This window comes from Pezoporus flaviventris, unplaced genomic scaffold, assembly GCF_033815535.1.
Source record: "Pezoporus flaviventris isolate CSIRO_AGI_PZ_B2104156 unplaced genomic scaffold, CSIRO_AGI_Pfla_v1 ptg000005l, whole genome shotgun sequence".
NCBI classification, from domain to species: Eukaryota; Metazoa; Chordata; class Aves; order Psittaciformes; family Psittacidae; genus Pezoporus; species Pezoporus flaviventris.
Window position 1 is genome coordinate 17,501,795 of NW_026892553.1, and position 13,722 is coordinate 17,515,516.

At 36.1% G+C, this 13,722-nt stretch overlaps 1 protein-coding gene across 2 annotated transcripts in view; it reads left to right on the plus strand.

The window, feature by feature from the left end:
- DIAPH2 (diaphanous related formin 2) overlaps positions 1 to 13,722 on the plus strand; it is a 234,663-nt gene that overhangs the window by 17,460 nt on the left and 203,481 nt on the right. For both annotated transcript variants that reach the window (XM_061446159.1, XM_061446160.1), the window contains exons 3-5: positions 2,284 to 2,460; positions 4,098 to 4,202; positions 8,434 to 8,454. In XM_061446159.1, the coding sequence (XP_061302143.1) occupies positions 2,284 to 2,460; positions 4,098 to 4,202; positions 8,434 to 8,454 (303 nt within the window). The remainder of the gene's footprint in view (positions 1 to 2,283; positions 2,461 to 4,097; positions 4,203 to 8,433; positions 8,455 to 13,722) is intronic.

Consider the following 13,722-nt stretch of genomic DNA (forward strand, 5'->3'; position numbering starts at 1 on the left):
GTTGTGGACAATATAACATGTTCTTATAAGGATATTAAAGCATTAGTTTTTAGAAAACTGAGCTACAATTCCCAGAGGTCTTAATTTGTAACTTCAGTTGAAGAGGAGTAATTAATGATACCTCTTTGGAGAAGCTTCTTTAACCACATTCTAAGTACTTCAGTAATACCGTGGATATGTTGAAACTGTTATTCAACAGTTCAAGTTATTTCTCTTGACCTTCTTTTTAACAGTAAAGGATCTGCAGTGGTTCTTCAAAGTGGGTTGCCACATGATTCAAGTGGAACAATTTTGGGTAATAAGAGGGTAGTGCATGTCAAACAGCACGTTTGTATTCTTTTATAACTGAATACTTTGAAACCTGTTGTAAAGTACCTTTGCATAAACTTATATCAAAATTGATTTCAGTAAAATGATCAATTTTTATTTTCTATGTGTAATATAGTTAAACCATGCTGGCCTCTTAGCTAAACATCACATGTCTGAAATGAAGAAATTGTGCCTACAAATCATGTAGAAGATTCATTTGTGACTTTAAAGTGATATCAGTATTTCAATCTGATTAAACAAATTTGTTTAAACAGATTGCAGCATGGTGAAATTGATTTTAACTTCTTTTTTTGTGACTGCTGAATGGACATTTTAATGTAAGTGAACAATATAACTGCATTTGGTGTATAGAATGCTGCCTTTCAGGCATTATGTCGTACCTTTGGCCTTTTCAATAGGCCATGTGCTAATTTTAGTTCCAAAAAATGTCATGTAAACTATTCTAATAAGGAAAAAAATGGTATTAAAGTGATATTGTTGCCTTGTTAAAGTTGTTAACAATATCCTTGTAGGTAATGTGTTTCTGTCCACAAATGTAAGACTTAAGAAGAAAACCCAACACCACCACCACCCCCCCCCCCCACCCCATAAACAAAACAAAAGAAGAAATACCTACAAAGAAGCTCAAAGGGAATGCAGCTTATTTAGGGATACTTGCCCTTCAAAAATGTAAGGTAGTCTTTACAGGATCTCAGAAAATACCCCAACGTAACAAATCAAGAAAAAGAAAAGGAACAACAAAAATAAGAACCTTTCTTACACATATTCCACAGCACTTGGTCAAATTTTTCCACTCCTGAGTGGACTAATCCATAATGAAATCAGGTTTCCTACAAAGGAAATATTCCACTGAACTTTTCATGTTTCACAGTGATTGTTTAATTATAGAAAATAAAACACTTTTTGTCCATGTCTTCATAGAGATTGCAGTAACTGCTATGAATGATACTGGTAGCCCTACATAAGCTGCTGTTAGATGAAAGCACGTCTTCATAAGGCTGTTCAGTGCCTGAAACAAATACCCTGGTATTTGTTTATCTAAACCCAGTGGGTTTAGAAAAATCGCTGTAGATAAAATGTTATCAAAATGAACATATATGTATAAAGACAGTATTATTAACTTGAAAAAGATTACTTTGCTCAGAATAGTTATATATTAATACCACAGTAATAAATGGCCTTATAAGGAAGGTGCTCTTGTTGGTTGTTTCCAATATTAACAAATTAACTGAGTAAGCATGCTTTAAAAACAGAAAGGTGGGGGGTTTGGTATAAGGTATAAACCAAGTCAGCCTTAACCAGTGAAACGTCACTGCAGACTGTCTGACATGCTTTCACTAATGTCTGTTCTGTGTATTTAACCATGGGTGGCTGCTTCTATGTGGGTAATCCATTACCTTGCTTTTTAAAAGTAAGCACTAATTTCAGGAGTTCGTACTCAAAAACATGTCAAGGAATTGTGAACTATACTTGGAGCATTAATTCCTCTAAAAACTTTATTCTGATTTAGCAGGAATTTTTTATAAGCCTGATGAACTTGTGAGTACCTCCTTCCCAACGCTGGCTTTTTCAGTTGTCCTCCAAAGACTTATAGCTCTTCAGGTGAAGGACCGCTTGGACATTGCCTTTGTGGTACCATATTTATTCACTATCAGGATAATTAGGGAGTAGTGTGAGAAGATGAACTCAAGATTTTGCAATGCTAAGAGTTTAACATAGTTGGTATACTTTTGAAACTCTGAGAAATGATATCCCTTTTGCATGTGACCTGTCATGAGTTTACCTTTAATGTTGTCTATGAAAAGTAATCTCTGACTGTTAGAGTATTTTTACTTCAGTTTGAGTTTTAACTCTGCTGCTTGGATTAACTAAAAATGTGTGTGTTACTGCCATGTAATTGGCTGCTTTCCCATATTTCTATTTCTGCTTATTTTTAAATGGATGTCTTTGCAGCGTGACAGAATAACAAGCCTCAGAAGATCAGCAGTGAAAAAAGAGAAACCTCTCATTCAGCATCCTATTGACTCTCAACCTTCTATAAGTGAAATCCCACTTGCTCAGGCACTTGTTGATGAGCGTTGCTTGAACTTATCAGAAAAAGAAGTTATGGATCTCTTTGAAAAAATGATGGTAAGATGTGCTACATCATTTTATGAGGTTTTGTTTTCATGTTGGAATTAATTATGTAGTAGTGATCTTCATATGTCATTTTTGAAGTATTAGCTACTTCAGAGGGCATAGCGTAGGCCTTCTAGACCTCTCTAAATTGGCACATGAACAATTGAATAACTCAGAATGCTGGTACTATGTATGTTGTAATTACTTGATCTACTTCTACAGACAAAACAAAGGCAAAAAAACAAGAATGAAAATCTTAAGCTGTTGATTGCTTCATTAAGATGACCTCTATAGACCTCAGTTGCTGTAGTTAAATACTGCTGTTGAAGGATAGATGTTAATAAACTTAAGTAAACACCCTTGGAAAACAGTAATTTCCATTAGTAAAATCTTAATGTTTAGAAAGCTGAATTTTTGTACAGTTTTGAAGTATTTTCTGTCAAGGTTTGTATTCTACTCACAAGCAAGCTTTTTGATTAGTACTGCAGAAAGAAGTAGGTGTGTATCAATTCTGCAATTCACATTGGTGTTGATACATAAAGTGTTGGAAATTGCAGTCTTTTGACTATTGGTAAAAGTAGTTTCCTGTTTTATCCTTTAAAATTATTATTAACTTCCATGCAGTTATTATGGACTAAGAACTGGCCTGTTTCACTATGTAGCTCTATTATAGAATCATAGAATAGTTAGGGTTGGAAAGGACCTTAAGGTCATAGAATAGTTAGGGTAGGAAAGGACCTTAAGATCATCAAGTTCCAACCCCCATGCCATGTGCAGGGACACCTCACACTAAACCAATATGAGGAGACCTCATAGCAGCCTTCCAGTATCTGAAGGGGGCCTATAGGGATGCTGGGGAGGGACTCTTCATTAGGGACTGTAGTGATAGGACAAGGGGTAACAGGTTAAAACTTAAACAGGGGAAGTTTAGATTGGATATAAGGAGGAAATTCTTTCCTGTTAGAGTGGTGAGGCACTGGAATGGGTTGCCCAGGGAGGTTGTGAATGCTCCATCCCTGGCAGTGTTCAAGACCAGGTCGGACGAGGCCTTGGGTGGTATGGTTTAGTGTGAGGTGTCTCTGCCCATGGCAGGGGGCTTGGAACGTGATTATCTTAAGGTCCTTTCCAACCCTAACTATTATATGATTCTATATAAAGATTTAATTTACTAGAATATTTGGATTTTGAGGTTTGTTTTAAATACATCAATTGGAACACCTTCACATCTGTTCCCTACCACAAGCTAATAATCCAGGTAATAACAGCCTTGTGATTAGGTAGTGCAGGAATGGTGTCTTATGATAAGGTTTTATAAAAAAACGCAGGAACTTCACAAGAGTTAACACTTAACAACTTGAGGTGTAGTATTTCAGGGTTCATCCTCTAGTTTTATTTCTTGAGCCAAATTTCATGAATGGTAACTACCCTTGATGCAATTACAAATTTAAGTCCTGAAGACTGTGAACACTTGAAGTGACAGAATAAAATGAGAAAATTGGGTGGCTAAAAAATACACAAATGCCAAGAAGCTGGAAAAAGTGATTTCTGCTTGTGTGAGCCATTTGTAGAAGAAAAGGAGTATTAAAAAACCCAAAAGCTAGTAAAAAGCATGAAATAGTCTTGATGTTGTGTGGCCTGTTTCTTTGCAGGAAGACATGAATCTAAATGAAGAACGGAAAGCTCCTTTAAGAGATAAAGACTTGAGCACAAAACGTGAGATGGTTATCCAGTACATTTCTGCAACTGCCAAATCCGTAAGTAGTCAACTCTCCAAGACATGTGAAAGTAAGGAGCTTAGCTTTGTGAGTGTTAGTTTTTCAAGCTTGAAACTTTCATGTTTTTGGTCGAGATTTATCTTCTAAGAGTAGTAGGAGAAAAAAGAAATGAGTCTGTACTCGCTAATACACTTTTAAATGCTTACAGCTGCATCTGAAGGGTTAGCTGGTATTTCAGCTGTTGGGCAATGTAAAAACTTGAGGGTTTCTTGTAAACCACAAGATATTGCAAATCCTATGATGTAGGGTAATAGATGAAACCAGAGTTCATTTCAGTGGACTTCATGTTACAAATTAGTGGTACCATAAGTTTTCGGAAGGGATAGCATGACTTCACGGTTTCAGCAATGACATACATACTAGATGTACGATTTGCAGTGTTAAAATGCAGGAATCAAAATATTGCAAGTATTTAAGATTGAATTTAAGTCAGTGTTTTAGTTTAATTAGAGTATGTTGAACACTGTCGCTGGCTTAAATCGCTAACAAATGTTCTGAAGGTAAATAAAACAATTCCTTTAGTGAAAAGATGGTCTGAAAATAACTTTCAAATTATATTTTGAGTAGAAAAAAACATATTCAGACCTTTAAATCATCTTGGTCATTTTCTGTACTTAAGTTGATCAATTAACCCTGAGTTTATGGATCCTTCATGCAGAATTTTTGAAGTCTCTTTCATGGTGCCTGAAGTGTACGAGACTGACAAGAAGCCCCATCATTTGGGGTTGAGAAATACAATTTCATATAGTGACGACCTGCAATTTATTCTCTGCAGTGGGACTATTAGTACTAATTGGTTATAAAATACATCAGTGATGGTTTTTGTGTTAAAAATAAGTATGGCACATATAGTTCTTACCATGTAAAGGGAGAATTTGCCCCAGAAATTCATGCATGTCGGATAAAACATATGGATGTATTTATTGTGATTTTCATAGAAACAGATTTTGTCCCAATTTGTGCACTATTTGTTCTATAAATAACTAAAGCAGCTAGTGGTGAATTCTGACGAACTGTATGTATTGCAGTATCAGGGGAAAGTGTGTGTGTGTGTAGCTTTGGGTATCCAAGGGGCAGTAGTATGCTTCAAATGATAAAATTTGCTTTTAGCATAGTTCTTTGATAAAATTAGGTAATGCACATGATTTTATTTGGAAATGAGGATGAATCTCATTTTTTTCACTCCTAAGTTATGGTGTGCAATAAAGGTTACTGGAAATGAAGACTGTGTATGGAATAATTGCTAAAATGCATGGTGGCAGCACTGCTAGCAGTTCTACAGAGCTGAGTTGGAGCACTACATACAGACATACAGATAGTATTAAATAATAATTTATTTCCTAGTGAAATAAGTGGCAGATAAGATTACATTGGTATCTGCCTAATGAGTCTATAACTGTGGACTCCAAGCAGTACAGTTGATTGGTCTTATTTGAACCTTTAAAATAAGCTCTGTAGAGTTAAATTTTAAATAATTAAAACTAAAATGACATGCAATTATTAAATGCAAGTTCTTTCCATTAAACATTATAAACTGAGGTGAGGAAAACCTTGCATTATAATATGAAAATAGGGATCTGCGTTTGAGAGGAGTGATGTTTCTGCATGAGTTCATCTTAAACCAAATCCACAGTCCTTTATTCTGTCCTGGAAGGAAGCCAGTGCTTAAAGTATGCTTTAGCTAAACATGCAAGTTATTGGAGAATTACTCAAGCTTATGCAGTGAATATTATGCAATTTGCTGTTAATATGCTTTGCTTACACTGTTTTGGGGAACTGTTGATTATGTGTTTTAAGATTTTGGTCTTCACTTGATCAATGATAAATTTTAAATCTTTCTTAGTAAGCATAAATATTGAAGCAGTAGAAACTTGTACAATGGAAGTACTTGCAACCCTTTCCCAAAAAGTAGCTGGATGATGGTGATCTTATATATATTAATACTGAAATGTAGTTGCCTCAAGTACCATAACTTCATCACTGAGTAAGGAAAGCATGGCTGCCATTGCATGTCTAACTGCTGACAACTTTAACAAATTGCATTACTGCCGCTGCCTGTGCTGCAGCATAGGAAACTTAACAGAGCTGCAGATATGTTGCCAAAATGTACTAACAATTAAAAAAATCAAAAAACCATCCCAAAATGTCCTCATACATGCATGTGCGCTTTGAGCTGAAGGCAGTGCCAGTATGGATGTTTGATCCATATGCAAAATGTTTTCTGTAGTGGAAAAAGGGCTTGGATGGAAGTTTTTGTGCTTCAGGAAATCCTACCTGTAATTGAATCGTGGCATTTGAATGGAGTAATTGAAGGTTTTTCAGAAATATAAATGACCTTTCTGTAGTGCATTACTCTAATTTACCTTTTAAATAGCTATCATCTTAACTGATCTGAAAAGTAGAAAAAGCAGAGCTCAGTTGTAAAACATTGATTGGGATCTTAAAGAAAACCCTCATTTTCACTGTTTATTTTGAGCCCTAACCAGTTTTTACTGCATCACGAATTGTCAAACTTTCTTTTCTTCAGACCTCCTTCAGGTCTTCCATGAAAATGCTGATCACATTCAAAATGAACTTTCTTACAACTTTCTAACTTTTTCTTTGGTCACAGATAACTGTTCATCTGTCTTCCTTTTTTTTTATACTGAAAATTCTTGGGCTTTTTCTTCTGCTTAGAGCTCACAAAACACACTTAACACTTGATGCGACTTTTCTTCCAGTTGAAGTCTGTTTTGGTTAGGCTTTTGAGCTCTGTCCACTCATTTGAACATCAGTCACTTGCTGATATCATCTTAACCAAATGACTTTTCAATTTGGTGCTTCCTTTTCTCTGCCTCGTGTGCCATCTGCAGCATGTTGACCATGCTTTTCTGAAAAACCTGCTGTCTTCAGAGTTCTGAGGGGAAAAGAAACCTTGTTTTTCAATGGGTGAATGAAAGCTTTCCTTTTCCTTGGGGGAAGGGAAGCTAACAGGTAGATTTTTTTCATGTGAAGTGGTTATCTGTGCTTCTGATTCTTTCTCTTGCTCAGAGAAAGATTGTTGCCTATGGAAATTCCACTGGGGAAATGGTGAAAGCTCAGAATTCTGTTTCATACTTGAACTTGGTGACAACTCATGCCAGAGATTGTCTGGTGGTGACCGTCCATCTTGTGCTTCTTGAGGAAGCTTCATCAGGAATGGGAGAGAAGAGGTGATTCTGAAAGACTTGCAGGGTCTTCTGTCTTGTGAAAGACTTCCTAAAAGAATAATGGAAGAGATAAATGCGGAGTATGAAGCAGGTGGAGGCTGAACAGATACAATCAAATTGAGATCTCTGAACAGAATTTTACTATCTCAGGCCCTTTATCAGGTAAAAGAGGTTATTCCATAAAGTGGCTGCTATCAGATTGCAGCAAAGGGCTGACAAGGGAGGGAAAACCTACAATATTTCAGCAGATGTCTATAGTATTGGTATTCACAGGAACATGGGCAGAACATTTGTGCGGAGTCGATAGAACAGGGCAGAGGTGTGCTGCCTTTCTGCAGAGTTTCTTCTGTTTAAAGTCAGCTTCTTGTTCATGAATATGCAGAGATGCTGTTCCATGGTAAAAAGGAGATGTCATTCTGGAAATCACTGCCTAATTATCCATGTAATTAAAAGCATCCATACTGAGCAGTTGAAGAAAAATGCCATATGAGCTTTCATGAAATGCAAGTTAGATTTATAACTGTAGGCTATGGTTTTGCTGATGAAAACTTAATTAAATTCAGTGATGACATCATCTAACTAGATCAAAAGCTCCATAATAATTAAGTTGTTCTATGTACAAGGAAGTCAGTATGCCATTTGTTTCTTCTCAGTGTCATGTAGAAAATATCTGACGGGATAATTTTAGCAAGCTGGCATACCTATTAATCTTTCAAGATGTAGATGTTAAGTGAGGTATTTAGTTATTTGTTTCTAAATGTGTAAAATGCTGATGATTGAGCAGCGGAACATAAGAATTTCAAATGATTTCTCCTCCAGTAGAACTATTGTTTTCCTGTTGCGAAGCTGTAACTCTTTAACAGTTGGATAAAGTAATAAAAGCATGTACCTATTACTACTAATGATTAAACACTTTAAGATTGTGTGATGCTACATCCTACTAAGTACTTTGCTGTGTTTATTTATGTATTATTATTATCTTTTTTACACAATAACCTCTCTTGGCTGACCACTGCATGCAGATAGTCGGAAGTAAAGTTCCGGTGAGTATGAACATGATAGTTTTGTTTTTTTTTCATGAATACACATAAATTTTGAGAGATTAGGCTCAAATATTTTTGACTTTGATCTAATTATCAGTGAGCATGGGTTCAAACTGAAACAGGGGAAGTTCAGGTTAGATGTAAGGAAGAAGTCCTTTTCTGTGGGGGTGGTGAGGCAATGGGACAGGTTGCCCAAAGAAGTAAATACTCCATCCCTGAAGTAAAAGAACTCCAAGGAAGTAAATGCTCCATCCCTGGCAGTGTTCAAGGCCAGGTTGGGTGGAGTCTTGGGCAACATGGTCTAGTGTGAGGTGTCCCTGCCTATGGCAGGTGGGGTTGAAACCTGATGATCATAAGGTCCTTTCCAGCCCAAACCATTCTGTGATTCTATAGCCAAGTTATTGGTTTATCAAAATAACTATTAGTTACCTCAGTCACATTTATCTTACCGGTATAAGAACATTGATTGCACTTTTGAGGGATGTGTTACAAAGTTTTCAGGCATCTATTTCCAGTTTCTGGAGACTCACTGGGTACTCATCTGTTCACTGAGCCAATAATTCAGGCTAACTTGCTTTTAATTGAAGCAATCACTTGAGACCTTAAATTTACAGTATTTGGCTTACTTAATCATATTAGATGTGTAACATTTTTGTGTCCCAAGACTTGGTATTCATAGTTTGTCAAGGAAATGTCAGCAGCTGCATATTGGAGTGAGACTGAAATTAATATAGAGGATTCAGAAGGTCAATTAATAAGCATAAGATGGGATCACGGCAGCTTAACTTTTATTAAGTGCTCAGCTACACTTTGTTTTCAAGGTTAAATTTCAGAGAATCATGGAATCATAATCAAATTTAGTGAATTTTTGTTTTTAACAAGTATTTGGGACTTTATTTGTTGTGCTGAAATCAGCAAATTTTTGTTTCCTGGGGAAAAATGGTATTTTAATTACATACATATTTTATGTATTAAAAGAAAACAATTACATACTTATTTTAAATGATGGCTGAAAGCAAAGATGTTCTTTTTAATTATGGATGGACTTTATTCTTGATTGCACTCAAACCAGGCTTTTCAGGTACTGCAAGATTTACTACAGATGATATTTAGCAGTACTTAGATTTTGTAGTAAAAATAATAAAGAACAACCTATGATTTAAAACTATCTAATCATGACCTCATCTGTACTTTTTATATAAGGATATAGCATGTAGGCATAAAGAAATTGCTGTTGGGTTTGTTTCATTCAGAGTAGTCTTGAAACAGGCTTTTCTGTCTGTATTCACCAGTACTTTTTAGTTTCATAAACAGTACTGGTTCCTATGCAGATTAAGAAAATAGGTAAGCATAATGAAGGTATTTAAAGGTATTTGATTTTTGAGGGGACAAATCAGTAATTCTCCACTTCAGTGCACTAAACCCACTTACAAATAATTCCTATTGTCATGTAGTTTCTTTCTGACATGAATTAGCCTGAGCAGCTGCTTTGATAGAGATTATTTTATAAAGGAAATTAGTATATGCAGAATGGGTAGTGGAGAAACTCTGTAATATGTCTTCTTCCCCATGCCTTTTAATTTGGGGGCTGATGTAGAGCAAGAGTAGTTGTGAGTCAAAAGCATGTTTTTGCACAGATAACTTTCAGAATGGTAAAACAAGAAATGCTGCTTTTAGAGTATGGTTTCTGCATATTATTGCTTAAGGATTGCATGCGTCTTGGTGTGCTGCTTCTCAGTATGTATTTATTGGATTCATCTTTGGGAGTTGATAGCATCTGCTGGCATATGTATTTATTTTCCTGAAGATTTACAGATTTACTTTGGTAGGGGAAGAGAAACATTTAGGGTTGTTGATTCTAGTACTTTTTGGCTTGTAGTAACCAGTAATTCCAGAGAAGAGGTTTGGCTATTAATGGGAAGTTAAGACTTGAGTTTTACTTGGTCTCTCAAACCCTGGTGCCCACTTGTCATTTTAGTTGCCTGCATAGTGACCTTTCTGTGCTTTTATAGATAGTGATAATGGCACAGAAATGGCAGCTGTGCTTCTTCTGTTTATCTTTAGGGCATTAAGTCTAAATTAGGATTGTTTTGTTAATTTTGTTTTTAATGGCTTGAATTAATGTGTTTAGTTAATATCTACAGGGTGGAGTGGACATGAACTGTGTAGACTTGGAATTGCTAGTTCAGGAGCTGATAAGACTGTTTCCTCATAGCTTAAACAGTGGTACGGCTTTTCCAAGTTCAATGTGCAACAACTGGAGTATATGTGGATTAAAAAAAATAATTAGAAATGCTTTTATTCATTTCCTAAAAGCAAACCCTTTCCCCCCCACCCCAAACAACTTAGAGTCATAGAATCAACTTGTCTGACTTTGTTGTTATACTCTGATTAAGAAGTTGTGGTTTCTATGCTTGAGATAGAAATAGAATTGGATTAATAGTGAGCATGCAGAAACTTTACAATTAGTCATTGGGAAGGGGAAAAGTCTGAGTTACTACTCCCACTTCATTAATAATTATGCTGGTACCAGTTACTTGTTTCTGTCTAAAGAGTGATTTGTTTTCCAAGGTATGGAACAGGTATGGTGAATTGTATAGAAGTGAGCACATGTGATATTGTGAGGTTTTTAGTTGTTGTGCTGGCTGCTAACATCCTCACTGAAGTAAACACTGTCTCATAGTAACAGACTTTAACTTCTTCAGCTGATCCTGGCTTTAGCCTGAGTTCTGATGAGGTCTGAATTGTCTGGTGCCTCAAACAGGAGTAGTTTATACAGGTTTTTCTGATCTTGTATTTTAACTACAGCTCATCCATTTGGTTCAGCTGAGCTCCACAGTTCTTTCCCATCTGGTGTGGGACTGAACTTGTCCCTGATCTGAGGTCCCTTGTACTTGGCTTTTCCCTTTGTCTTTATTAGATGCTCTTACATAAAGCATATATCTTATTGAAAATTTTTACTTCAAAGTAAACGAGAAACTTAAATACTAAAATCTGATCCATGTCAAGGCATAGCATTAACTGAAAACAGTATTCCAATCAAACTTGCTTTTAATTGGGAAATAAATAAAAAATAGCACCTACTTGTAGCATTCCAGCTATAATGGCTGGAGGTAAGCGTGGATTGAGACTGAGAAGTCGATTTCAGAAAATAACAGGAAGTAGTCCTGTTAAGCTGAGAATTCTCTAGCATGAAGTGGGGTATCTGGGTGAAAGGTTTTGAGAACAGATTTGATTTATGAGCTATCTTTAGTGATGATCTCTGAAGAACAGGAGATGGTTCTTTATGGCTGTGCAGTCAAAGGTGCTTAGTTGTAGGAAAAACGAAGAAGTATGCCTGTACTGTAAGGCATGGTAAAGAGGCTTAGGAGATTCTGCTGACAAGTCCTATGTTAACTTGTTTGAACTGCTTTTGAGGGAGTCTTCTGAAAACTAGGGGCTAGACAGAGAAGCAGGGATTCACTGAAGTCCTGAACACATTGACAGAGGAGGCAGCAAGACCACCTTGGCCTAAATAGGAAAGAAAAGGTAGCGAAGACCTTAAGTGCCTCATCTGAATAGGAATCTCCTTTGGAGCTTACAGCAGGCTACAGTTGAAGCAAACCAGGAAATAAGCTTTCTGAAGACAAATACTTCTTGCATTCTAGAATGCTTTTCAGGGTCTAGCTTAACATGTAATGGCAGTTGATTGAAGTTGCCATTATCCCATTTCTTTGTGGATTCTGGTCATGTTCTATTGTTTCACTCTTGGGGTTTGGGCAATGGCTGTTGTCTGAAATGACAAAAACTGTATCCAGTGTTCTGTAGATAGTGTGCTAGTTACACATATAATCTTTTACAGTTTGCATCCAATGCTGTGAATGGCACAAAGCTCTTCCTGTTTTCTAATTCTTCACCTTTCAATCTTTATATCATCATCTGAACTATGATTTTTTAATGTGATAGATGATCTTAAGGTTCTTTCCAATCCTTACCATTCTATGAAGTGCTGATATACTTCCCCAATTTAAAGTCAGTTCCTTCTCTTACAGAGATAACCTCCACTCATTTATTTCTTTTTCTTTTGGTGGAAGAGCATCTATTTGTTTAGGAGCTTGACTGTGACAGGCTGTAGTTTCTTTATATTGTATTTACTCATCTTTGTTTGTCTTGGTCCTTTGATGTCTAACTGGCATGTGTTGTCCAGCTAAAGGTGCTATGCATGTCAGCAAGAAGCATCTTAAAATTTGTTGACACTGTCCAGAGGACACTGTTTTAATGCATTTACAATCTGTGTCAGGTTTTTGTTTTGCTGAGGTGAAAGCAAACAACCTGAAAATATGTTGTGGACATTTACCTAGTTCTGTTAGACGCATTAATACTGAAATGTATGTAGGTCAGAATTATTAACTTAAATGTAGAAAAGTAATTTTGTTATCAGCCATACTTACTGTCATCTTTGGAAAATGAATGGTAAGAATTTGAATAGAGCAAATCTGAAACATTATTAGAAGTGTAGCTTTTAGGAGGAGAGACAATTAGAAGATTACGGTAGTCAGAGAACTTTGATACAATTAAAACCAAACACGTATAAATCCTGTTCTGGGTCAGGGGCTTTTCATTTTGCCTTTACACCCATGACATCTTTATCAGGTTCTCTTCAGCAGACTATTTAGAGCTAAGGAGCTTTAGGACCTGCATATTAATCATAAGCAGTCTTTGAGATAAACCTACTTGTCTGCAACTTGTCAGAGCTGCACAAAAGATTAGTTGCACCCTTTGGTAAAATGTTTTGTGTATTGTTCATGGTTCTGAATACTACAGCTCTAAAACCTGATTATCACATATTTTAATACTAAAATACCTTGTAGGTAGTTATTCTTCTGTAATGGCTCTTCAGCTAGGAGACGAGCTCTCTTCAAATCTTTTGCATGATTCTTTTGTAGCAAACAGGATCCTCCAGAGATCTTTATTAGCGGTCAGACATAGAATTATGGTACAGCCAGAAATCAAAGTCATACAGTTGCGTGAGTTTTAAAAGCACTGATTTAACAGTAGGTGGATGGCAGCTCCTTTTCAAGGCAATTTTCAGCACCTTATCTTGTTCCTTTCTTTTTAAGAAAGGATAATTAGTTTTAGAGTCAGGATATATCCATAGTGATAGTGCATAGCTTTTTTGAAATGGAAGACAAGTACAGTGGGAATGATCAGAAAAGTTTAATTACAAATGTGGGGGGTTTGTGTATCTCTGTTTATTGTTTCTAATATGGTGGTGTGAAGTAGATGTTA